Raw genomic sequence first — 26,413 nt, 5'->3', positions numbered from 1 at the left:
GTTCATGTACATTCATGATGGCTGACTGTCTGTGATTCTGCGTTTCACTGTGGATTAGTGTAGTGTATTGGGTGTCCCAGCATCACAGCACAGGGCGGCTCTGAGGTCCTGTAGGGGAGGGGTGGGAGGCCCGGTTACTGGATTTCTGAACTGTAGCCTTAGTAACCACAGTAGCTAGCTATGTTTCCTGCTATAGCTACTGCGTCTCTCCGCTGTGGGACTTACTGTTGACACAAAGCTTGTCAGAAAACTGCCCATTTTATTTGGCCTTAATACCCGCCAGATACCGTATGTGTTTTTTGTCAACACCCAACTCGAGTTTTGGTATGTTAAGGCTTGTACTAGTCTACATTGGCACTAAACTAGCATCTACTGTAACAGTTAAAGTAAATCGACTGCAATATTTCCACCATGTCCCAGTTTCTCATTGGCTGCAGGTTGAGTTGCTACCTGTAAAGGAAAGGTAGGACAAGTGGTTGCTATGGCGACAGCAAACAGGAAATGCCCTCGGGTAATGTCCAGAAGCCTTCCTGCAGTGTGTCGATTGTTGTCGCCCGCCTAAGGCTGCAGTGCAGGGAAACTCCGCTCATTGTGAGGCTGTGGACGGAGTCTCCATCCACTCTCACAATGCTCCCTTTCATTGCGAGGGGAGCGGTGAGGGGGGCTTCTGCCAAGCAGCTCAACCGTAAATGCTCCCTGGATAAAGATGCTTTGTCCCAAACAACTCTTGCTGCAACCCAAGGTCTTATTCTAAACTATTCCCGAATCTGTAATAGCCCAGGTCAGGTGCTGAAACCACTCCTGGAATGATGATTAGCTGGACCTTTATACTGGTATCAATGCATGCAGTCATCCACCTGTTAAGAGTATTTGTTTTATGCTTATTCTGCATTGAATTATGCATAATCTGCATTTATGGCATCAAGTTTTTTTCCTAATGGATTTCGATAATATCTACTGTATTCTATTACTATCCTATTGCTAACCTATGACTACTTCATGCTAATATACTGAAGAAAAATATAAACGCAACATGTGTTGGTCCCATGTTTCATGAACTGAAATACGCACAAGAAATGCATTGATAAGTGTTTGTCTGTAATCAATCCCTTTTGTGGAGAAAAACAAATTCTGATTGGCTGGGCCTGGCTCCCCACATGACTGTGACCCTGCCCTGTCATGTGAAATCCATAAATTAAGGCCTAATGAATTTATTTCAATTGACTGATTTCCTTACATTTAACTGTAATTTAGTAAAATCATTGAAATTGTTGCATTTATATTTTTATTCAATATATGTAATATCCTGTTACTATGTTTTCTGTGTCCTTGAATTCCTGTCTCTACCAGTCTGACTATTTCAAATGTGTTCCTTAGAGAAATCTTTCCCGGAATTTTTTCCCTCCTTAATCCTGAGTCCTTAGTAAAGGTGCAGCTCCTTGTGCTTTTGTAGTCCATCCTTTGATTGTGGGGCCCAAAATCCTACAGAGAGCTGTTGTCCTGGAGCTCAGCCCCTCAACCAGCTTTAGCAGGGGTTTGTTTGCAACTCTCACACTGAAGAAAGAAAGAGAATGGGCCCGACAGGAGGGAATCCCGTCTGTATTGCATTCCCCCTCACAACCCAACTGTGACAATAACTGGAGGAGTTTGTGTGTAGTGTGTATATGTGTGTGTATATATATATATATATATATATATATATATATATACACTCGAGGTTAATTGAAGTCAGTGGTCATCAATGACATTGTAAAAATCCCAATCTAAACATAGAACATATGCAACAGGCTATATTTGGTGGCTAATTTGTCTACATATGAAGGGGGCACCATAGTGTACTGTAAAACGAAACCGCGTCAGCACTTTCTGGAATACCTATTATGTACCCCCCCACCTCTCTGAGTCCTTTCTCTCTTTCATTCTCGTTCGCTCATTCTCCTTTCTCTCTCTCTTCTCATTCCTGCGTCTCTCTAATGAATACTTGGCGAATGTAGACAAAGCGGGTGTATTGAGAGACTGGCTGTGGCCAGACTGTGTGGATTTCCCCTTTTCTTTGCTAAGTCTTTTGTTACACTGCTGCACCACCACTTTTAGCAGCGATGTCAAATAAAATAAAAATACGTTATCCAGCGATTTGTTATTGGCATCTCGGGAATCGCGTTAGTTTATGGTTACATACTGGAAGGCATGATTACTTTTGTAGTTGTGAATCGGTTATGATAGAATTAAAACAATGTCATTCTAGACATGACAATTTTATAATTTATCCACGGTTTTATTGAATGTAATTGAATTTGCCACCAAATATAGCCTGTTGCATATGTTCTATGTTTAGATTGGGATTTTTACAATGTCATTGATGACCACTGACTTCAATTAACCTCGAGTGGAAATTTAGCAGTAGAACTAATGACGATGCTTTGATGAAACTGTACTGCAGTATGCTCAACATACACTGCTGTGTGCTCAGTGTCTCTCCCTAGTGGCCACACGAGAATAGTGTATGTCTGCCCATTCAGGCACTGTAGGAATGAATGAAGAAAGAGGCGATCTGTGATTCAATTTAAATTAATTTAAAAGTAAAAAAAAAAAAAGTATATCCCCTTTCAATGGCAAAAAGGAGAGTGTGGAAATAAATTATTCATAACTGGGTGTAGTATATTTCCACATATTCCTATAGCACACTGCATGAGGGAGGGGTCCTTTTCATTCAAGCAGACTCATTATAGTCCCCTCCTAGACAGGGGAGTCTGCTCATATAGCAGCAGTATGTACCCCCTCTACTGGCCATTGTAGTACTACTACTGCTCCCAGCAAGCGATTACCCCCTGTTAGCCCCCTTCTCCCCTGTGCTACAGAATGGGTCATGGCCGTTTGGTGATACTGGTTGGCCTATTGGTGAGGGAGACTGCGGGGGTCCAGCAAGGGGTACTTCTGCGCACAAGCCATCCGTGGCCCTTCCTGAACGGTTGGATCCCTTTGTTATCTTTTGACGCCCACGTGCCATTTGCTGGAGAAACAAGGACAACGTTTTATCTCTGACTCTGCTTGTTTTAAGGTGATTTGTTTGGTGCTTCTTGACTGTACACCAGAGCAGATGTATGTTATATAATATAACATTTTAGATGATTTTTAAATGATTCTATGCATAAAAGAGATGCACAGTTTAACTAACGTAATCATTCACTGCATCTTAATATGGGGCTGATGGATGGAGTCAACCATTAAACCCCAAGATCTATGGGGCTTTGCAGCACAGCTACTGGAGAGCACAACGTTGGGAGGCATTTCACTCATCTCAACAGTAGGTGTCGCCACCAATAAGGGAAAGCCCAAAGGGCACAATTAAAACGGGGATGAGGAGGACAGAGCACGCTGCTCAATAGATGGATTGCAATTAGACTCAAACACCAGTCAATAACTGTGGAATGATCATTTGGCATCATTAGCTGACCTATCCTAGGATTCTGTATGTTTTTATTTGGAACATGGTTGTCTGTTTGCTGACTGTTTCTGACATAATGGCCATGCAGACATCTTTCTCAGTTTCCTCCTGCTAGTTAAATGATGAATGGTGCTGGGTGCCACTGCTCCCTCCAATAGGGATCAGAGCCACTCTAGGAAGGTCACAGGTTGAGACCTCTGACCTAGGTGTTTACAGGCCCACGTACCAGCTGGCCCTTTACTACAATAACTGAACCGCACTGCTGTCACTTGTTGAAGAATGGCTCCCTCGCTTGTGAGACCGCTGAAGTCCAAGCTCCGAGTACAGGGTGAAGTGGGAACTAGATGCCCCTTTAATACAGACAGTACTCCCCTCCCCCAGTGCTGTCCCATCCCCTCCCATCTCAGTAGAAAACCCTTGCATCAAATCCATTTTGGAGGAGACTGACGACAGAGAGCATTGGGGTAAACTATTTGTCCATTTCCTTTTTCTGCTGTCAGGTTTGTGATCCGTTTGAATCAGGGAGTTGTTGGAACTGTTTGAGTCCTTCACTCTGGGGCATCTGGTTTTAAACCTTTCATTCATTGAAGTGGTTGATATTGTTCCCTCCTCCCATCTCTAACCCACCACCTCCACTACCATTTCTCACCTTGGCCACAGATCACAGAGCTGCTGGTGATAATGGTAACAACCGGCATGTGTCATAAGCCGGATGCCCTTTGATCCTGCCCCACTTCAACGCCGCTTTGTCATTCAAATCAACTCATTAATAATTCAACCCCTTGGATGGAGGGAAGGAGGGCGGAGAAAGAGGGGGGGGGGGGGGGGGGGAGATGTCTGTGAGTCAGAAATATGACCTGCGGCTATGTCTGCAACCCAGACAGGGCTCTCCAATTTTTAGTAACCCGACCATGAGACAGACTAACAAAGGCTCCGGGGTGAAGTTTCCCCTAGGTACAGAGCTAGGATCAGCTTCCCCTCCCCCAATCCTAACCTTAACAATTAGTGGGGAAATGCAAAAACTGACCCAGGATCACTGTCTAGGGCCCACTTCATCCTATATCTAACAAAGGGAAGAGAGGAGAGAACCCCTGGACCTTTCTGAATGCCCCTCGGACAAAGCCAGATATGGGATTTGTCCCTACGTAGTCCACCACCTTTTGGGTGCACTATAGGGAATAGGGTGCCATTTTGGGACACAGACATTGAAAGACAGGAAGTGAAGGTGTTCTGAAGGAGGCCCCTTCCCATTGTGAAGTGGGCTTTGGAGGCAGAACGGATATTAGCAGGCTCATTAGACATGGTGGTGCACACAGCCGTGTCCAACCAGGAACTGTTCTTTGTTTTTGGATACAGAGTCTGAATCTTTTCCTCGCTGACCAATGATCGTGCTTTAGGCCGTGTTACCATGATAGTTATCTATATCACGATATTGTGTATAGATGACAGATGGCTTTTCCGCTACATTTGTGATCCTGTTACTTGAGAGGCAACAGTCGGACACATAGGTTGTAGTGATTTAGGTTTGACACTGTGTGCCCTAGGTTTGTAATATACAGTGTGTCCCATTTAAGAGCCACTTGTCCTTTTTTGAGAATCTGAGGGGTTGACCGTGGCCTCTGGGCTCGTTGCTAGGGGGTGGGAATGGCTAACTGAAGATAACCTCCCCAGTCCCTGTTCTCAAACAGCCAGGCACACAGCATGCCCTTATCTACCAATGGAATGCAACAGCTGTGGTGGGGGGGCCGGCGGGGTGGGCCGGCTCAAACCCCCCTGCCGGGGCCCCCACTCCCCCTCTTCGCCGGGCTCCTGAAAGGCAGCTCAACTAAAAAGTGTGCTGCGAGACAGTGAGAGCCTCGGCAGGGCTGCACTGCAAAAACACAGAGGTTGAGAGGGTTAAGAGAGAACGAAGGCGAGGGAGAGAGCTGGAATAGAGCACAAAGAGGAGGAAAGTGGAGCAAGGGAGGGGATTTGAACGCCCGGGTGAGGGGGAAGAGAGGCAGAGGAAGAGGGAAAGACAAAAGAAAGAGAGGGAGACGTAGTAGGAGCAGGGGGAAGCGAGGGGACGGAGCAAATGGCTACGGAGGAGACGGCAGGGGGAGCGCGCAAAGCCACCAAGAGCAAACTGTTTGAGTTCCTGGTCCATGGAGTGGTGAGTAGCCTAGTAGCGCTGTCTCTCATTGAGAGCGAGAGAACCAGACCCCGGCGTGTGTTATGTGTGACTACTCAAACATGTTTGTGTGTATGAGGGGGAGAGCGTCGGCACAGCGCAGATGCGGTCTGTGTGTGAGAGCGAGATATCTGGGAAAGCCGTTCAATGTGAAGGTTATTTCCAGTCCCCCTGAATCCCACACTCGTTTCCTTTTGAAGACTGGGGGGAAGGAGAGAGAGAGGGAGCAGAGTGTCACAGGCATTTGTAATACAAAAAGAGGGAGAAGGAAAGAAGAGAGCGTGGGGCTAGTAGCAGCCAGCCCCCCCTCCCCTGACTACCAGAGCACACTGAGCATGCTTGGAGTCAAAGGCAACCAGTGAGTGGGGGAAGCGACCAGCTCATTCAAAACAGTCTCAGAGCAGTCGTAAGATGAGCACGCTGCTATGATCATTTGAACATATATGGTCATGTGGCTTCGGTTTGAATGAATGTTTTTGGAGCTTGCTTCAGTGGGGATAACAAATGCTTGAAATGCAGGAAGTTGAGCTTATTTAATCTTACTTAAAATAAATCATTAGTGAGCGAATTTCACATGGTTGGGGGAAAGGCATAAGGTTAGTCACTGCTGTCATAACATATGGAGTATTAACTGACCTGGGAATACCACTGTGGCTTGTTTTTGGTAACAAAATGATGATAAGCAGAATGCTGTGATTGTGGAGTTGTTATGAATGTGTGTGTGTGTGTGTGTTTTGTTTAGACTGACATAGTTAAAACCCAAAGACATCAGGCTGTCATAGAGATGGTTCCTTATCGAGTCCCAGAAGTGGGCATCTATGTCTTCGCAAATCCATCTATTACAAGTTATAAGGCCTATGACTAAATCGAAATGATATCAATTGTATTGGACATTTTAAAGGCATGCTCCGGTACTTTGGTGACTAAGAAATTCTTTTTTTTAAACCTCCCGCTTTGGGTTGGATGTGTCAATGTGTAGTTCATACACGTATAATCGATGAGCGGAATTACTGCCTTACCTCAATTAGCCACGAAATCCCTGGTTTGAAAGCGACTGTTTTCTTGAACCCGTGCCACGCCATTTCAAATGAGGGATTTTGTGGATAATTGAGGTAAGACAGTAATTCTGCTCATAGATCATGCATGTATGAACTACACATGGACACATCCAGCCCAAAGCGGGAGGTTTTAAAAAAGACCTAAGGTTATCCAATAGGTTTCCTGGGCCCCAGAGTTTTTCCTGATCTGGTAATAGGCTAATCTAACCAACTCCAGACCCTAATTGTAGCGTATGACATAGTAATAAGGGCTATGATGGCACCAGGTACTTTTTGTAATCAGGTCATATGTTTTTTTTTTTTTTTAACTCCTGGAAAAACTCCTGGCCCTATGGAGGATGAAAACATTAAAACCCTTTACACGACAAAGAGACAACACCTGCGATTGAACAAAAACGAACAGGGCTGAGCTCGCTGTATGCAGGGTTTCATCATGTAGGCCTTGGTATCTGTAATTAAAAAGATACTCATCCAGTCAGTCATTTTGGATTAAAAAGGCCTAGGTAGCCTAGCCACCCGAAGTGTGAATATCAACCAAATTTGATCGCATTTTGTCAGAACACAAGTAAATAGGGCTATTTTAGGCTATAAATACATACCTTAGGCTACAAAAAACATGACGTTTCTTTTCCCCTGGCCCAGATGGGATCAGAACGCATAGGCTTCTCTAGGCTACCTGCAGCTGTGGTTGTTATCAGTAGGCTACAGTTGATCAGACTGAAGCACAGACTAATTGTACACGTTGACATATCATGAGGCAATTTCTTTTTTTGTTGTTGGTGGTGGCGGGTATGAGCTTCCATATAAAACAGCTTGTCATGGTAAATTCACTTATACCCACATTTTCAGTCACAATTTGCATGATATTGAAGCCTAAAATGATAAAAGTGAAGCCTGGTTTGTTCTAATGTTGTGAGGTAGGCCCACTGTACTTTTTTTATTTGTATGAGAGGGTTAATCGTTAATTTTTGATCGTCTAACGTCACTTGATGAAGACATGGCTCTCATAGCAACTCTGTGCTTTTGTCTTGAAGCTAAAATAAAAAAAAGTGTAGCCTACAGACCAGAAAATAAACCCTTTAATTGTCTGGGCCACAGGAGGCTGCTGAGGGGAGAACGGCACATAACAATGTCTGGAACCAAGCGAATGGAATGGTATCAAACACATGTGTTGGATACCGTTCCATTGAATCCGTTCCAGCCCTTACTATGAGGCCGTCCTCCCCGATTAAGGTGCCACCAAGCCGCATGTGGTCCGCACATAAAATCAGCAAAAAAAGAAACATCTCACTGTCAACTGTGTTTATTTTCAGCAAACTTAACATGTGTAAATATTTGTATGAACATAACAAGATTCAACAACTGAGACATAAACTGAACAAGTTCCACAGACATGTGACTAACAGAAATTTAATAATGTGAATAAAGGGGGGGGGGGGGGGTCAAAATCAAAAGTATCAGTCAGTATATGTTGTGGCCACCAGCTGCAATAAGTACTGCAGTGCATCGCCTCCTCATGGACTGCACCAGATTTGCCAGTTCTTGCTGTGAGATGTTACCCCACTCTTCCACCAAGGCACCTGCAAGTTCCCAGACATTTCTAGGGGGAATGGCCCTAGCCCTCACCCTCCGATCCAACAGGTCCCAGATGTGCTCAATGGGATTGAGATCTGTGCTCTTCACTGGCCATGGCAGAACACTGACATTCATGTCTTGCAGGAAATCACGCACAGAACGTGCAGTATGGCTGGTGGCATTGTCATGCTGGAGGGTCATGTCAGGATGAGCCTGCAGGAAGGGTACCACATGAGGAAGGAGGATGTCTTCCCTGTAACGCGCAGCATTGAGATTTCCTGCAATGACAACAAGCTCAGTCCGATGATGCTGTGACACACTGCCCCAGACCATGACGGACCCTCCACCTCTAAATCGATCCCGCTCCAGAGTACAGGCCTTGGTGTAACGCTCATTCCTTCGACGTTAAACGAGAATCCGACCATCACCCCTGGTGAGACAAAACCGCAACTCGTCAGTGAAGAGCACTTTTTGCCTGTCCTGTCTGATCCAGCAACAGTGGGTTTGTGCCCATAGGTGACGTTGTCTTAGGCATCTCACACTTTGAACGTTGCAATTTATTGCCCTGGCCACATCTGCAGTCCTCATGTCTCCTTGCAGCATGCCCAATGCACATTCACGCAGATGAGCAGGGACCCTGGGCATCTTTCTTTTGGTGTTTTTCAGAGTCAGTAGAAAGGCCTCTTTAGTGTCATAAGTTTTCATAACTGTGACCTTAATTGCCTACCGTCCGTAAGCTGTTACTGTCTTAACGACCGTTCCACAGGTGCATGTTCATGGAGAATAGTCTTTAAACCCTTTATAATGAAGATCTGTGAAGTTATTTAGATTATCTTTGAATGACAGGGTCCTGAAAAAGTTTTTTTTTTTTTTTTTTTTTTTTGCTGAGTTTACATGCTTGTGAATTGTTGCATTATTCAAGAGTGTAATAAGGTTTTGAAGAAAAATTTCAGTCATTGTTGAATAGTTTGTGCTTACTGGCTAGTGGCTACTGTGATATTCACGGTCCATTTGAGCTGCGGACCAAGAATGTGACGTTGCCAGCCACAACGAAAGGTAAGGCAAGGATGTCATGTGAATTGAAGAGTAGAGTTCTCTTTCTCCACTCAGACTCTCCTTCATATCTTGTAGTGGGAATAAGGCAAGGGTACAGTACCTTGCCAGGGTTATGTTCAGGCTTTTTAGGAGCTGTATAAGGTTTAACCCAGCACAGACTTAGGGAAACAATGAGCAGAGGCGATGGATGAGCCAGGTGACTATCCTCTCAACAAACCAATTAACCTTGATGAGTCTCCCTCTCTCTCGCACTACTCCAGGCCAAATATTTCACCTGCTTATTTTCCTTCATACCTGCCTCTTCTCTCAATAGATTTGAAGGAGTGGAATCGTCTTGATTATCATATTCACTGCAATGCCGGCGAGTTACGAGACTCCGGCTCACTGTGAAGACTGCCGAGTAGGGAAATATTTTGACGTACGGGCAGGAATCTTTCAAGTTTGTTAGTTTGTGGGGAGCAGTGACGCTTTACTTTCTGTTTCACTCCCACGATGCGTCCCAAATGGCAACCGATTCCCCATAGGGTATAGTTCAATAGGGCTCTGGTCAAAAGTAGTGCACTATAAAGGGAAAAAGGTGCCGTTTGAGACTCACCCCGATGAACATTTACCACAGTTAGGTAAAGACAACACTACCCTCCCTCCAGAGATAGAACATCTGAAAGGCCAGCCACATTCCTTCAGAAACAGACACATACACTGTTGCACGGATGTGGAGCTGTGAAGGTCGTGGTGTTCCAGCCTCCGGCAGGAATGTGTACGTGTGTGTGTGTGTGTGTTTCAGTCAGTGGGGGGAGAGGTCTCTTGGAGATGGGTTTGGAGGCCTGGTTGGTAGGCGGCCCTGAGAACTGGAGCCTCCTCCTCCTCCTCCTCCTGTACATGTTTAGATGTGGAGGTCACAGAGGGCCTTTGTCTGTGGGGGGGATACAGGCCCTTCAGCGCTCTGCGTGGGAGACATGGATAAGCCCAAGAGTGTGTGTATGTGTGTGTGACTGCTATTGTGAACTTTGCCCTGCCCTCCTAGAAGATTCTATTACTGAGCTTCTCCACCATTGCGGTGAGCTGTGGGTCAGATAAAATGCCTCAGTGGCTTTTCCTCACCCAGAGATTTTAGTCCTGGGAATCATCCACAGTGCAGTCCATTGAATCACATTTTTAGTTCTGTGGGTTAACTTCACTGTGGCCTCTCCAAATCCAATCACCTCTCCTACAGAGACCATCACAGGTCTCAGATATCCATCCACATGGCAGATTAGATTGCTGCCTGGCTGGCTGGCTGGCAGAGTTGCGGTGGAGTGAATTCAGTGTATCAGATATGGGGTGCTGTTGGCATGGATTTGTAGGGAATTTGGGGGGACAATACTAAAGAGGAGGACCACTCAATAGAGCACATCCTATTATCCAATAGGGCACATCCTATTATCCAATAGGGCACGTCCTTCTTTAGACTTCAGAGGAACCCAGTTTGTTGACCCATTTTTTTCCCACTATAACAGCATTACCACTCCTTCAATCAAGTCTCTCCCTATGTGCTCCCAGCTCCCAGTGTGCCACACGACACACTCCAGCCCAGATAGGAAGTGAACAGTGGGGAAGGAGAAGCGCCAGGGTCGTCTTGTCAAGGTAACCGGAGAGAGACCAGCCAGCAGCACCCAGAACCCCCACAGATATGTTAAAAGTTATGGAGAAAACTCACCAGACCGATTGTCGGTCTGTACAGTAGGGGGGCATTCGTTCGCCGTTTATTCGCTTGCGGTGTGTTATAGAGACCGGATGTCATTTTTGCCCGTTTTCTACACGTACAATCGGTTTGCACTCAGTTTGCAAATTGCGCCCGGTACTGTGTTCAGAGGTGCTAAGTACTCTCGGCCCGGCAGCAGCTTGACAATCCTACCGGTCTGTCCATGCCTTAAGAGCTACTCTCTCTGTCTCTCTCTGCCCAGGCCTCAGAGAGACCACACATCTGCTTCTCCCTCCCTTCCTGGCTCCAGCCCCCAGGCTGCAGAGTGACAGCAGCACCTGTGTGACTGTGACTGGGAGAGGACATGGACTCCATTGCACCACAGCGTCTCTCCGCCTCATTGACTGGCTGGCCTCCATTATTTTAGTACTTATTAGGATCCCCAATTAGCGGCTACTCTTCCTGCGGTCCAAACAGGAAACAACATAACAAATAAAATTCCTAAATATACATACATAGCACTACATTTACATTACAAATGAGCAATTCAGCAGATGCTCCCATCCAGAGCAAACCACTGCTAGTGCATTAATCTTAAAATAGCCAGGTGAGAAAACCACATATCACAATCGTATCCCAACCACGTATCACATACATCATACAATACCAAATGCATAACCATTTCTGTGTCTCTTCACAGTCCCCGTTTTTTACATTTTTTTAATCTGGTTTTATTGCTAGCTCGAATTACCTGGGGTGGCAGAGTTCCATTTAGTCATGGCTCTGTTTAATACTGTTTCCCAGCCTCCGTTCTGGAATTGGGGACTGTGAAGAGCCCTCTGGTTGCATGTCTTGTGTGATACCGATGAGTGTCCAAACAGATAGTGCGGTACCTTCAACGCCTCGTTCAAAGACCAATATTGATGCAGTCAATCTCTTCTCAACTTTGAGCTAGGAGCGATAGACATGCATGTCATTGACATTCTTCCTCCGTGTACATTTTAAAGGGCACTAGGTCATATGACATTTAAAGCCACAGTCACAGACTATGGCTATTGGTGTGATTTGAACACTTTGAGCGTAGAATATATTTTTTTAAATTGTAGAGACCCTGTTTGCCCTTTGTCATTTGTTCCTCAAGTTACGCTGGTCATAAAATTGCAGTTTTTGCAACTGTTTCCCCATGTGGGCCTGCTGTTATTATGGTTGCAAATGGCACCATAAGCCCTAATATAGTGCACTACTTTTAACCAGAGCACTATGGGCCCTGGTTAATAGTAGTGCACTATAAAGGGAATATGGTGCCATTTGGGATGCTTTCTGTTAATGTTTAAAGAGCATGTTTGGTCATCCAGTGAACTCTCTGACAGGGACATCTGCAGCTCCAGGGTGGAAATAGGGGTGACCCACTATGCAGAAACTGGTTAAATCAACATTGTTTCACCGTAATTTGTCAACGTATTGTGACGTGGAATCTACCTGGAAAATACTTTGGATTTGAAGAAGAACGTTTATATACACTATAAGAAAAAACGATGGGCTGGGCAGCACCTCCTACTGGAGAATGTATCTATCTAGAGCTACCATTTTGTCTCATTTTGTCCAGATTTTTAACCAAACCCTGCTTAGCTATGATATTTGTCACTGATTATTAGTGCTATTGTGAGAATGATAGTGGAGAGATCTCCACTTAAAAAACGAAATACATTCACTGTTGCTTTCTAAGTCATTCCAAAGGGTAGGTTTAACAAAGCAAATGAAATGTGACCATACTCTCTATAAGCCATATATCATCAATGATACTATTTAGGCCTATATAGCGTTTGCAAAGTCAACAACAGTTATTGTTTCAATTCAACCCAACATTTGAACTAAAAATAGACAATACAATAGGCTTAGGGTTTCAAGCTCTGGTTGATTTCAAATGTAATTATATTTAGTGATACTGAACTCAATCAAATCAAACTTTATTTGAAGTGCATTTAAAGTTTGTTTTGATTTAGTCCTATTCTTTAACTTCAATTTTTGGTTGAGATGGAGACGTGAATCCAACATATCAATTATACATTTTTAGACAAACTTGAATTAATGCCAGTGGCACAGATGGAACGATCTAAGTGGAATACAAATCTCCTTCAGATGTTAATATTTGGTTGCATTGACAAAGAAAAAACATTAAATAATCACTTTTGAAATACAATAAATATCCTGGTCGACAAGTTTAAAAAAACATGATATGTTGGATTCATGTCTCCAACTCAGCCAAACATAAGTGTAGGTTATCATATAACATGCTGACCAGACCGGACATGTCTCGTGCTCGAGCGTCACAAAATACATTTAGAAATCCATGTTATTCAGTTATTGCACCCACACTGCTCACGCCAACGAGTGTCTGCGTTACCACGGGATAAAATAGAAGTCATTCCTATTTCTGACGCAGATCGCGCTGCAAGTCCTGCCTCTCCCATCTCCTCATTGGTTTATAGAAGCAGGTACCCAAGTGCCATCTCCTCATTGGTTATACCCACGTGGGTGATTGAAAGACGAACTGTGTTGCCGGTTGTCGTGGTAATACAATGAAAGTTTAGATGCGACCACCATGTAAGTTCAAAGATGAAAAAGCCTGGAAGGAGGAGAGATGACTAGAAACGATTTGGTTGGCCGTTTTATGTGTGGATTAATTGTCGGGAGTAGAGGACCTTGTGCATTGCAGGTAAAATAACAACTCAATGTTTATATCCCAGGACAAATTAGCTAGCAACAGCACGTTAGCTAAATAGGACACATTAACGTTAGCTAGCAACTGCAAGCTAACTAGCTAAATTGCCATACATGTTTAATGCTTTTCGACCTGTCCCCAAATTAATGTCATTGGTTCGGAGTTTGTTTTGATATTTTAACCTGCATGTTGTGATCGCGCTTGGTGTGGGGGGGCAAAATAAATGTATGCACGATGGCGCACGCGCGCAGCCGGTGTAGGTTCCGTGTAGGCGTGCATGTTCAAGATGGAGTGCATAGGTCGTCGCAGGTCTGTGGAGATCTTCACAATTGCTGTAATAATCTGTGCAGATTCCTAAACGGCATTGATGACTTGCATCATTTACTTTGAATGTAATTTCAACTGCATCCAGGTCATTTGGTTCTGCTTTTAGATGAAGCACAGTGATAACACATTCATCTGTTGTATAAACAAACAAAATATCGGACGTGGTCTTTCCATTGGAATTTGGTTGTGCTTTTAGATGGTTTGAAAGCATCGTGAAAACACATCGGAAGTTCAACTAACCCTTGGCTGTCTTTTTGAGTGGGTAAATATAGGTTGTAATCTCATTGATCAACGTGTCAACCAAATATGACCTAGTTATCCACGTTGCAATGACATGGTGTGCCCAGTGGGAACCCGGGGTCACGGTAGTGACGCAAACGTCCCTGTCTGCTCTCAATGTCTCCCTCAACTCTTATTTTTCACACAGTCACTCAACCAAATAAGTGTAGGAGTAAACTGATATTGTTATGAGTGCTGTTGATGATTCAGAGTGTTTGGGGTGCGCTTGTTCAGATGTCAGTACGTGTCTTTGTTTGATAGTCGACGTGCATACAGTATATTCGCTTTTCTCCCAATACCCACCAACTGGGATTATCTTGTTTTCACAACAGAAAACCTGCTCTATTTCGCCTACGGGGGAATGAGAAATGTCAAAAGCACTAGTTTAATTAAGCATGGGTGATAGGCGATGATCCCAGAGATTTTGTTTGGCAGTACACCGCTAGTCGTATATGGCCTGTTACTGTGGTCTGTCTGTTATTGTTCCCAGGAGAACTAGGGAGGTGGTGGTCAGTAATGTGGTAACATTGTCACTCCGTTTCCTACTCTGCGAGGTGCCATATTTCACAGCCATCAGGGTACCATTCTGCAGAACCACTTAAAGAATTTAATTCCAAAACGCTATATGTCCATTTTCACAAACGTTGTAAATTATAAGCTTTTGCTTTTAAAATAACTTTGGTGTGTTTTTTTTCTTCACCATCAAATCGTGGCATGGGGTTGTTCAATGACCGACATGGATTTGTTTTGAAATCTATCACTTGATGGTTTCATTTTAAAGAGACAAATAATGTTTTGATGCAAAACGCCGTATATCCTCCTCACTCTCAGAGAAGTATGTAGTAATGCGAGTCAAATGTAACAAATAACTACGTTTGAACTCTACAAATGGTTACATTTGTGACATCAATATTTGTAAAAGTGTTTCAAAAATGAATCAATACGAGACCTGTCACATGTATGTCAAATATTTACATTTGACCTTTAAGTCATGTAGCAGGTGCTCTTATCCAAAGCTATTTACAGTTAGTGCATTCATCTTAAGATAGCTAGGTGAGACAACAACATATCACAGTCAAATATACAGGATACAAACATTGTATAGCGTTTTGCAACAAACCCTATATTAATATACATTTAGAATCCACAAATAAACAATCGGAGAATAGTAATATTTTACTCACATGAAGGCATCCATACGCAATCATTTCTGATGAAAAAAAAAATGGGTGGATATAGCTTTTTGGAATGAAAATCTTCACTATCTGACTGATAATAGGACTAGGGCTGTGGTTCCAAATGGCTCTTAAGGCTCTGGTTAAAAGTAATGCACTATATAGGGAATAGGGCACCATATGGGATGCAGTCTCGGAGGCTTTTAAACTCTCCTACCGAGACCACTTCGATACGAAGGTGTAAAGGTGGTTGTTTGCCAGATCACAAGGGCTCCTCTCTCATCTATTTGTTATGAATAAGAAGTGGCTATTGAAGGAGTCAGGACAGGAGGTGTATGAAAGAATAGGTTACAGGGTTGGGTAGGTTACGTTCTCAAATGTAATCCATTACAGTTACTAGTTACCTCAAATGTAATCCTTTTTACAGATTACTTTTAGATTTACTTAAAAGGCTGAATCCAAAATTTAATCAGTAATGTTAACTTTTTGGTTATGCAGGGGGCTTTCTAGTAACGTAATCTGATTACATTCAGTTACTTTTAGATTACTTCCCCCTTAAAAGGCATTAGAAGAATACAAAAATGTATGTTAAAGTTTACATAGCTGGCCAGATATGGATGTTAAATTTCACTTAATGGGTTGGTTATGCAGGCTTCTTCTAACCCATAGCTTTCTACTACATACAATAATACGATTCAATTCTATCGTTATCCAAAGTCTACCAAAGTCTATCAGGATTCCAGTCATTCCAATAAATGTTATACCCCTTGATCTTCAAGAATAGGACTTGTAAATATGGAAGTATAGATTAACCCAATTGTTTTACCTGAGCATAACCCCAAAACCAAGGACTTATTAGCCAGTCCTACTCGGTTGTTTATGATTTTGTTGTCATGGAGGACTGTTTGTGTTCATTGATTTCGAGTTGAAAAATAAATGCTGCTCTCATTGAATGGCATGCTTTGTGCACTACTGTAAAGTGCTTTTACATGTGAAAAATGAAGGCCATATGCAGGATTTGTTATCTTGATAATATGCAGCTGTTTAAAGGGGAAATCCCTCTGTTTTGGTATATAAAAAAAACTGAGGGATGGGCCTGGAGAAATGTAACCACTCTCAGATGAATAGACAGTGCTATGGATGCAAGGACTGACCATCCATGATATCAACAGTATTGTTTTAACCTGATGTTATGAGGCTATACAGTGTTTGTTTATGTTTACAATGTTTACAAACATTGGAGAAAAACAAGCTCATATTTTGGATTCTCGTGGAGTGTGACAGTTGAACTAAGTTCACGAGGCTACAGATTGCCCCTTTAAGTCTATCAAAAGTGTGCGAGTTTGAGCATGTGTCCATTAGGCCTATGGATAAAAAAAAAAAAAGATCAGCATGAATTAGATTGAGCAATGAAAGCCCCACTTTTATTCCATAGGCTGTGATCCCCACTGTGCAGCTGTTTGATAGGCAGCTTAAACTTCTTGAATTGAACCATTATTAATGTTCAAATACAAATTTAAATTTGTTAACAGCCACCCACAACAACCACAATCCGTAAGGCGCAAATAGCTAAATGAGAGATCAGCAGTGTGATTCACATCAATGCGCTATGTAGATATCAATAATAAGTGATATCTGTATCGCCGTAGACTACACCACTGCTGTCATCCTCACCTCCAAGCCTTTATTCAAGTTGGATCATCTTTGGCCAACAGCAGTCGCACCATTGGAAGACATTGGACTGTAGCCTACAAAAGCCTATTCCTGCTCTTTTCCCACGATCCACCAAACCCATTTGGTGTGTTATCATAGTGGTCTTTGACTTGTGGTCAGACTCTCTCAGGTGGAACAAATTTAAACTTGAACTTGTGCCTTTTTTCAATGCTGATTTGAATGTCATTGAGAAAACAGAGATGGTTCAAAGATTTTTGTTCTGCAAACCTCCTTTTTGAATGTAAAAGTAATCCTCGAAGTAATCATCTAGTATCTATAATCTGATTACAACATTTTTGCTGGTAATGTAACGGATTACAGTTACAGGTTTTTGTAATCCCTGACATGTAACAGATTACATGTAATCCGTTACTCCCCAACCCTGATTGGTTATTTCACCGCATTCTCTGAGTGAGGCTAGTATGTGACACAGTTCCTCCTTGTGGAATGATTATTATTATACAATATTAACCACACAGAAAAGCAAAATCAGTTATTAGAATTGGCATAAAATGATGTAGTGTATCCTTTGTAGTTTTGTTGGCTTTACCACAGTCTCAAATGGCATGTCAACAATTTTAGGGAAATACCGTATTAGGAAATGTAGTGATTGATTTTCTAATCTCATGGAGCGTTGATGTCGTAACATAATGGAGATAGAACCACGTTTCTTTGTGTTTTCTCCCATGCTTGTTGCACAGAACTCTCCTCTCTTCGGGTAGCTATTTGGGATCTCTTTTCTTATTGGGTAGCTCTTTGGGTTACATACACCCCCCGCACCCCCCCATTTTTGATTCCGTCTCTAGTCAGATAGTTAGCTGAGGCATCGAGCAGAGCCTTTTTCCTGGGACAACAGCTGTTGCCATGGGACAGATAGACAGCCTGACCAACAGACAGATGGCCACAGGTGTTGGGCCACCCAGCTGTTCCCAGGATTCACAAGGTTGCCAGGCAGGCCTCTCTCTGCTAGTGGGGGCCCGGGCATCTGACACAACAGCACACACACTGCTAGATTGTTAGCCGTTTGGACAATTGGCTTCAGTCTAATGTCCCAGCAGGTGTGTGTGTGTTAGGAAACCCTGTTGGCCCTTTCTTCAGGATATATTTTGAGTGTTCTTTCTATCACCAAGAATTAGAGATGAGAGAGTGAAAAAGTAATCAACACACAATTAATACAATGAGACTTGATTTCATTCATTCAATGTCTTATTAACGGAATCACCGGAGTAAATTGCACCTGGGCTAGGAAATGAACCAGGGGTTCCACTCCTGGTCCTGGAACCCTAATCCTAATCCTGGAAGGCATCAGTATGTGCAGGCTTTTGTTCCAGCCCTTCATTAAAACACCTGATCCAGTCCAATCATATGAATGTACACTACTTACCGAACCGTGATGTCTGTGTATTTGATATGTGCAGTAACTAACCCTTGTGTCTTCCATCGCCTCTCTGTAGCGTCCTGGAATGCCGTCTGGAGCGAGGATGCCCCACCAGGGTGCTCCCATGGGCCCCCCCGGACCCCCGTTCGGTGGGAGCCCTGCGGTGCGGCCCGGCCTACCCGCCCCGGTCATGGAGCCCAGCCGCAAGAGACCTGCCCCCTCCCAGCAGGTCCAGCAACAGCAGAACGTCCAGAACCGGGCCAGAAAGTGAGTCACACGGCCAGGATCCGTCCAAGATCCAACCCCCGTCCCCTGTCAACCACTGCATGGCTCTGTGTCTGTGGTTTGTCCCCTAGCCATGTTTTTTTCCATGCCTCTCGTCATGTTTCTGTGTGTAATATCTGCAATTCACCACCTTATCTATCAGACTGAGTGTTTGTCACTCCTGTCGTGCTGTGAGTATCTCTGTGTGGGCTCCCCCTTCTGCTTGCTTTGGTACTGCAACCACTACTGTGTCTGACACTGCTCACCCCTTCATCTACATTGAGCGGTTGAGTTTAGCCAAATGTATGACCGCTGTCTTCAGTCTGTTTTGTGGTCTGTTAGCTGTTAGCTGCCATGGTAGATTTTTGTCTACCATCTACACTCCTGAGAATGAGAGCTGACCTGGGCTCTGGGATGTAAATGCATTGTCTCCCCCTTAACAAGTCAGTCTATCCCAATAATAATCGTAACAAGTCAGTCTATCCCATGAACAGCCACAGAGTGTGTTGTGCTTCACATCTAGACCAACAGTTATGACTCGTGAGTAATTTGTGCGGGAGGTGATTTAGCCAGGTATGGTTACTAGAGAGTAGATCAATATGCACTCTCTGCAGTGCAATTGATCCACTCACAATTAAGCAGTCTTGTCAAACAAGGATCAGGGAAATGTTGTCCTGTGTCGCCCCCCCACCTCCATGGCTCCCTCCCTGTGGCGGACCTTGCCTGATCGATGGCCCAGGGTGACCCAGTGGGTGACACTCTCTCTGTGAAAGCGTATGCTTGTCCTCTGGCAGTCGACGGCCTCCTCCCTAGTCAACTGCCCAGCAGAGCACAGCCACCTGCGTTTGCAGTGTCATTGAGACCATATGGCTATTGCCAAGACCCACGTGAGCTTGCCGTGTGGAGCCAGAACTTTCCTACCCACACAAACCTGCCAGTGCTTCGAAAAATGGGCCATATTCAAATGTAAGTGTACATAGATGCTACAAATAGTTTTGTGTAATTGCAGTGGAGTCAAATATCAGTTTTAATGTGATTCTTCTTTGCAGTATATCCATTAGACAATAGGCTGGGTGTTTTGGCTGAGAGTTATAGGGGGAAAAAAGTCATAAAAAAGTTTCAGGTGCAGCTACAGCACCAGAGATATTCAACTCTACAGAGAAAGCCCACTGCCTACATAGAAGCATTCAGATATGCCCAGTTTGCAAGCTACTTTCATCAATACTACCTGGATCCAGAACCATAGACGGGACGTTTTCTCTGCTTATCTGGTCACTTTTCCTCTGTGTGCTACTCTGTGTCTTTGTCCCATTGTGTTTATTAGCAGTGTGTCTGCCTGTTATTAGTGTGTCATTTAAACACTGAAACACTGAAGTGAGTGAAGCATGATTCCCCATGGTCCAATGAGAACCTTCCTTGCTGGACAAGGGTCCAAATGTGACGCCCAGATCCACTGATTAACCAGGATCCACTATGTCCTCCTCTCTCACTTTGTGTGTGCATGCACACAGATGCACCCCCCACACTGCTGCCTGTACATACTACCGAAACACTTGCACCTATACTAACGCACCCATTCACATACATGCACACAGATGCACCCCCCACACTGCTGCCTGTACATACTACCGAAACACTTTTACCTATACTAACGCACCGATTCGCATACATGCACACACGACCACCGAGTGTGTCCTTCAGAACAGACATCCTGCTTGCTGCAACCAGTGTGTTGCCACACCAACCAACCTCTCTAATCGGACCACCTTCAAATCCCATCAACCCTTAGGAAGCCAGTGGGATTCCCCGGAGCCAATGAGATGCCAGCGAGGCAGATGGACATGAGAGATGCCCAATCAGATCCAACGCTCGGATCAAAGTAGGAGTATATTCTGCTGCATGTCCGTTTTTTCACACGTTTTTTCTCGCCCCCCCTGCCCTCTCCCCTGACCCCCGACCCTAGCACTTCCTAGTGTAGGCACGGTCACCCCACCCCCACATGTAACCCCAAACAAACCCCTGTCTCCCCATGAGGAAAGCTTAACCAGGTGTGCATAGCGGTATATCAGAATGTGCTGATGCATGCTGTAGATTGAAGCATGGCATGATGGGAACAAATTATACTGTCTCTTTTAGGAATGTCAGCTGAACACCAAAGGATGTCCTTACCTCTCCTATCAACTACACCTTTTTCTCTTTTGCCAAGATGTGATCTCTAGACTGATTCCCAGTTTAAGACCCTTAGATCCCTTTGAAATGTAACCCAGACCCTGATATTGCTCTAATGTGTTTGACTATTTGGCCTGTTAACAAACCATAATTATTTTTGCCCTACCCCGTTAAAGGATTTCTGAGTGAGAATCAGATCCCTGCTGGTATACCAATGTCTAATACAGTTTGACAGCACTCCCATTTCCTCACACTGTATCTATCCCAAACCGTTAGATTATACATATCCGTCTCTGTCCTATGGTGTCCTAAACGCTTCCAAAATGGCTTCCCTTGGACTCGAACCAGATATGCAGAGGAGCTTGAGAGAGTACAAATCCATGACACTGTATACTATTTCAAACTTGTTCTCTCAAATCAGTATCTGGGCCCAATATTAACAATGCACGACTGTTTCGGGGATAAACGATTTGTAAAAAAAAAATAACAAAAATAACAAAAGCATGTAAGCCAAAGTTCACTGAGGAGGCACAGACTGCAGCTGCAGACGCTACCAAGACAGCCAAGTAGAGTCTGAAGGCATCTAAACCAAACCAGCACACCGCACTGGCCTTAGCGGGTACCCATGATAAGTCAGGTGTCGTAACAATGTTGTCCAAGACAGGAAATGGAAATATCGCTCCATACATTTTCAGTACTTTTTCATACCCAAAGAATTTGACAAGTCTGTGAGCTGCTGAAAGGTAATAGGCAACTGTTTTGTTTTTTTCTCACCGGAAAGAAGAAAGCCGGGTTCGGAAGCATTGTAATTGGTGGTCACATAGCAAATTGGGCTCTGGAGTGGGCCACAGTTGGCATAGGAGCCAAAACTCACTAACGAACATACACACCATCTATCAATGAAGAGAAGTCTAGACTCATTGAAGTCAGGTTAGTGCATGAGGTGTTTGATGTGCCACTTTGAATGCCACTGGTGCCTGCTCTCCAGGTGTGCATACCGTACGCCTGCCTTCACTGGATCCCCCCCGAAAACACATACACACATCCGCATTGCGTACACACACACACATGCACACACATGCGCACTGCACACACACACACACACACACACACACACACAGCTGGGACACTGGGGTGCTGGATGTGGCCCAGGATTTTAGCAGATGGCCTGGGCTCTACACTATCAGTCACCATAGTAACATGCTCTCGTTTTCCTTCTTCTCTCCGTCTTTCTCTCCCTCTCTGTAGCGCCAAGAGAAGGAAAATGGCAGACAAGATTCTTCCACAGAGGGTGAGATTGCATATATTTTGCTCCCCCCCGTTACCCGAGTGTTTGTGTGTGCGATTATCGATTCTCTGTTGAATAGAAAAAAAAGCGTGTGTGTGTTTTGATCTCAGGGCTCGGAGGGGCAGATGAATATGTGTTGTTAGAAATGGAGCGAAAGGAGATGCCCGGGTGATCAGAGGCTCGACGGTGGGCGCCGCTTTTCAATTGTTCATCATATTTTCCCGAATGGAACAGTCAATAGACTGGTAGGAAACAGAGCGATTTGTGACACAACGGACGAGGCATTTAGAGCGGGCACATCTCTCCACAGGTGAGGGCGCGTCCAGTGTGTGGTCCCAGCCAGGGCGAAAGAAACCCATGCGAGCCGCTGTCCTCTCCCTGCCTGAGCCACAGCCTCCGCACTCCCCTCCCTGCACCCCCTGCCCTGTCTCAGCCCGGCCCAGCCTGGAGTTGCATTGGTTGGCCATTGATTTTGTGAAGGCTGCTGCTGGTGACCGTGGACTGGAGCCCCATAGTGCTCATATAGGCGTCTCTGTAGTCTTATCGTAACACAAGCCAGACACAGGGAATGGCGATAGCTGCATGACTCAGGCGCCACAACGGTGACTCAGGGACAGGGAATGTCCGCCACTGCGCTCTGTCTGCGCTACACCTCAACCTGGCGACAGACAGACACATGCAGATAGAGAAGGAATGAGATGGTCGAGGGAACAATGAAGGGAGAGACCAGTAGAGAGATGGAGAGAAAGAGCAAGGGAGAGGTAAATGCAGTGAGAGAGTCTGGGAGTCTGTGCCCAGTTTGGTAAGCAGCCTTGGCAGTGTGCCGACTCCCTCAGGGAGGGGCGGGGCGGGTTGGGTAGGGGCGGTGGGTTGGCTCTGCTGCACCCTCTGCATTTCAAATGCGGACTTAGCAGCACTAAATGCTGGATTGGTGCACCAATTAGTGAGTGGTGCTGGGAAGTCACAGGTCCTGTGGGCACTACTGCCGGCTCTGTCACCTTCATTTGGTGTCACTCCTTCTGTTAGAGAAGGACACAAATATTTTGGGTGAAAATGTTGGCTAGTGAGAATACAGCTGCAGTGCAGACAACAGACATGCTTTGATGGCAGGATGTCTTAACGTGCCTTAATGAAACCAAAGCTCAAACATATAACTCAATGCCACAACCTATTGTCATATTGAGCATTTTGTCTTTGGAATTTTACTGGATAATATCTTTAAAAACTCCTGAAGCAATGAAGATGTATAGCATTGGACATGCCTGTCAGAGACACTAACTGAAATAACTGGTTCTTGTTAACCCCCCGATTAGATTCGTGAGCTGGTCCCGGAGTCCCAGGCTTACATGGACCTGTTGGCCTTTGAACGTAAACTGGACCAGACCATTATGCGTAAACGGGTGGACATCCAGGAAGCCCTGAAGAGACCCATGAAGGTAACAAATAATAGGCCTAAAGTATCTCACTACTATACTATAGTACACTAAGCGTACAAAACATTAAGGACACCTGCTCTTTCCATGACATAGACTGACCAGGTGAATCCAGGTGAAAGCTATGATACCTTCCATTGATGTCACTTGTTAAAATGGCAGCTGCACCGGTTTGTGTCAGGAACTGCAACGCTGCTGGGGTTTTCACGCTCAACAGTTTCCCGTGTGTATCAACAATGGTCCACCACCCAAAGGACATCCAACTTGACACAACTGTGGGAAGCATTGGAGTCAACTTGGGCCAGCATCCCTATGGAACGCTTTCGACACCTTGTAGAATCAATTCCCTGACGAATTTAGGCTGTTCTGAGGGGAAAAGGGGGGTTGGGAGTGCAACTCAATATTAGGAAGATATTCTTAATGTTTAGTACACTCAGTAAATACTTTACTGCCAGTGTTGGGGAGTAGTGAACTACATGTAGTTCAACAAGTAATTAAATGACATTTTCCAGTAGCTTGATGGTAGTTGAACTAAATACAAATCTTGGTAGTGTTTTCAGTAGTTAATTACTTCCTTGCCATGTAGAGGTGTAGCTAACTACTGGAACTACACACTACATTTTGTTCAAAAATAAAATATGGATGGAATAGGCAATCATTTATTTTATTTTTTGCATCAGACCTGCCTAATTCTCACTTCTGGGTTTAATAGGCTAAATTTCACATTCTGTTAACATATAACCCCAAAGTGATCTGTTCTTGCGATTTGCGACATTTCAGATTTACATATGATTGTTTTTCATTAAGTAGTTTGGATGTAGTAAACTACTTTTTAAAGTAACTTTAGTTCAGTAAACTATATTTTTCTTAAAGGTAGCTTGAGCGTAGCTTAACTTCTTCCAGTGTGAAGTAATTGGTAGCTTAGTGAACTATTTTCAGAGTAACTTCCCCAACACGGTATAATATATTATACTGTACTTTACATACTATGTACTATACTATACACTATACTGTATAGTTTACGATACTTTACTCTTCAGTTTATGTAAGTCATTACGATACTGGTACATACAGTGCAATCGGAAAGTATTCAGACCCCTTGACTTTTTCCACATTTTATTACGTTACAGCCTTATTATAAAATTGATTAAATCATTTTTTCCCCCTCATCAATCTACACATATTACCATAATGACAAAGCAAAAACATGTTTTTAGAATTTTTAGCAAATCTCTCTATATTTTTTTAACTGAAAAATAAAATTTACTTAAGTATTCAGACCCTTTACTCAGTACTTGGTTGAAGCACCTTTGGCAGCAATTACAGCCTCATCTTTGGTATGACGGTACAAGCTTGGCACCCCTGTATTTGGGGAGTTTCTCCCATTCTTCCCTGCAGATCCTCTCAAGCTCTGTAAGGTTGGGTGGGGAGCGTCGCTTCACCGCTATTTTCAGGTCTCTCTAGAGATGTTAGATCGGGTTCAAGTCCGGGCTCTGGCTGGGCCACTCAAGGACATTCACTCGTCCCGAAGCCACTCCTGCGTTATCTTGGATGTGTGCTTAGGGCCGTTGTCCTGTTGGAAGAATAACCTTTACCCCAGTCTGAGGTCCTGAACACTCTGGAGCAGGTTTTCATCAAGAATCTCTCCGTACTTTGCTCTGTTCATCTTCCCCGATTCCTAACTAGTCTCCCAGTCCCTACTGCTAAAAAACATCCCCACAGCATAATGCTGCCACCACCATGCTTCACCATAGGGATGATGCCAGGTTTCCTCCAGATGTGACGCTTGGTATTCAGGCCAAAGAGTTCAATCTTGGTTTCATCAGACCAGATAATCTTCTTTCTTTTGGTCTGAGTGTCTTTAGGTGCCTTTTGGCAAACTCCAAGCGGGCTGTCATATGCCTTTTTACTGAGGAGTGGCTTCCGTCTGGCCACTCTACCATAAAGGCCAGTTGGTGCTGCTGCAGAGATGGTTGTCCTTCTGGAAGGTTCTCTCAGCTCCACAGAGGAACTCTGGAGCTCTGTCAGAGTGACAATCGGGTTCTCGGTCACCTCCCCGACCGAGGCCCTTGTCCCCCGATTGCTCAGTTTGGCCGGGCGGCCAGCTCTAGGAAGAGTCTTGGTGGTTCTAAACTTCTTCCATTTAAGAAGGATAGAGGCCACTTTGTTCTTGGGGACCTTCAATGCTGCAGAAATGTTTTGGTGCCCTTCCCCAGATCGGTGCCTCGACATAATCCTGTGTCTTAGCTCTACGGACAATTCCTTCGGCTTCATGGCTTGGTTTTTGCTCTGATATGCACTGTCAACTGTGGGACCTTATATAGACAGGTGTGTGCCTTTCCAAATCATGTCCAATCAATTGAATTGACCACATGTGGACTCCAATCAAGTTGTAGAAACATCTCAGGGATGACCAATGGAAACAGGATGCACCTGAGCTCAATTTTGAGTCTCATAGCAACAGGTCTGAATACTTATGTAAATAAGGTATTTCTTTATTATTTTTTAAACATTTGTATAAAAAAAAAAATTAAAACCTGTTTTCGCTTTGTAATTAATGGGGTATTGTGTGTAGATCGATGAGGAAAAAACATAATTTAATACATTTTAGAATAAGGTAACAAAATGTGGAAAAGGGGAAAGAGTCTGAATACATTCCGAATGCACTGTACTAGTACCA

General features: G+C 44.2%; 1 protein-coding gene across 5 annotated transcripts in view; it reads left to right on the top strand.

Annotated features, from left to right (window-relative positions):
* The window catches only part of LOC115130347 (SWI/SNF-related matrix-associated actin-dependent regulator of chromatin subfamily D member 3), a 47,333-nt gene that overhangs the window by 12,579 nt on the left and 8,341 nt on the right, over window positions 1-26,413 (top strand). The window contains exons 1-5 of one of the 5 annotated variants that reach the window (XM_029661397.2): window positions 5,244-5,597; window positions 18,656-18,846; window positions 20,633-20,722; window positions 22,261-22,303; window positions 23,614-23,736. In XM_029661397.2, the coding sequence (XP_029517257.1) occupies window positions 5,520-5,597; window positions 18,656-18,846; window positions 20,633-20,722; window positions 22,261-22,303; window positions 23,614-23,736 (525 nt within the window). In that variant the 5' untranslated portion in view covers window positions 5,244-5,519. Of the gene's footprint in view, window positions 1-5,243; window positions 5,598-18,655; window positions 18,847-20,632; window positions 20,723-22,260; window positions 22,304-23,613; window positions 23,737-26,413 lie in introns of those variants that run through there. The other 4 variants (XM_029661398.2, XM_029661399.2, XM_029661400.2 and 1 more) reach the window with 4 other exon arrangements.

Source organism: Oncorhynchus nerka, linkage group LG6, assembly GCF_034236695.1.
Source record: "Oncorhynchus nerka isolate Pitt River linkage group LG6, Oner_Uvic_2.0, whole genome shotgun sequence".
In the NCBI taxonomy this organism is placed as follows: Eukaryota; Metazoa; Chordata; class Actinopteri; order Salmoniformes; family Salmonidae; genus Oncorhynchus; species Oncorhynchus nerka.
The sequence above is the reverse complement of the archived record's forward strand: the minus strand, read 5'-3'. Positions and strand labels throughout refer to the sequence as shown.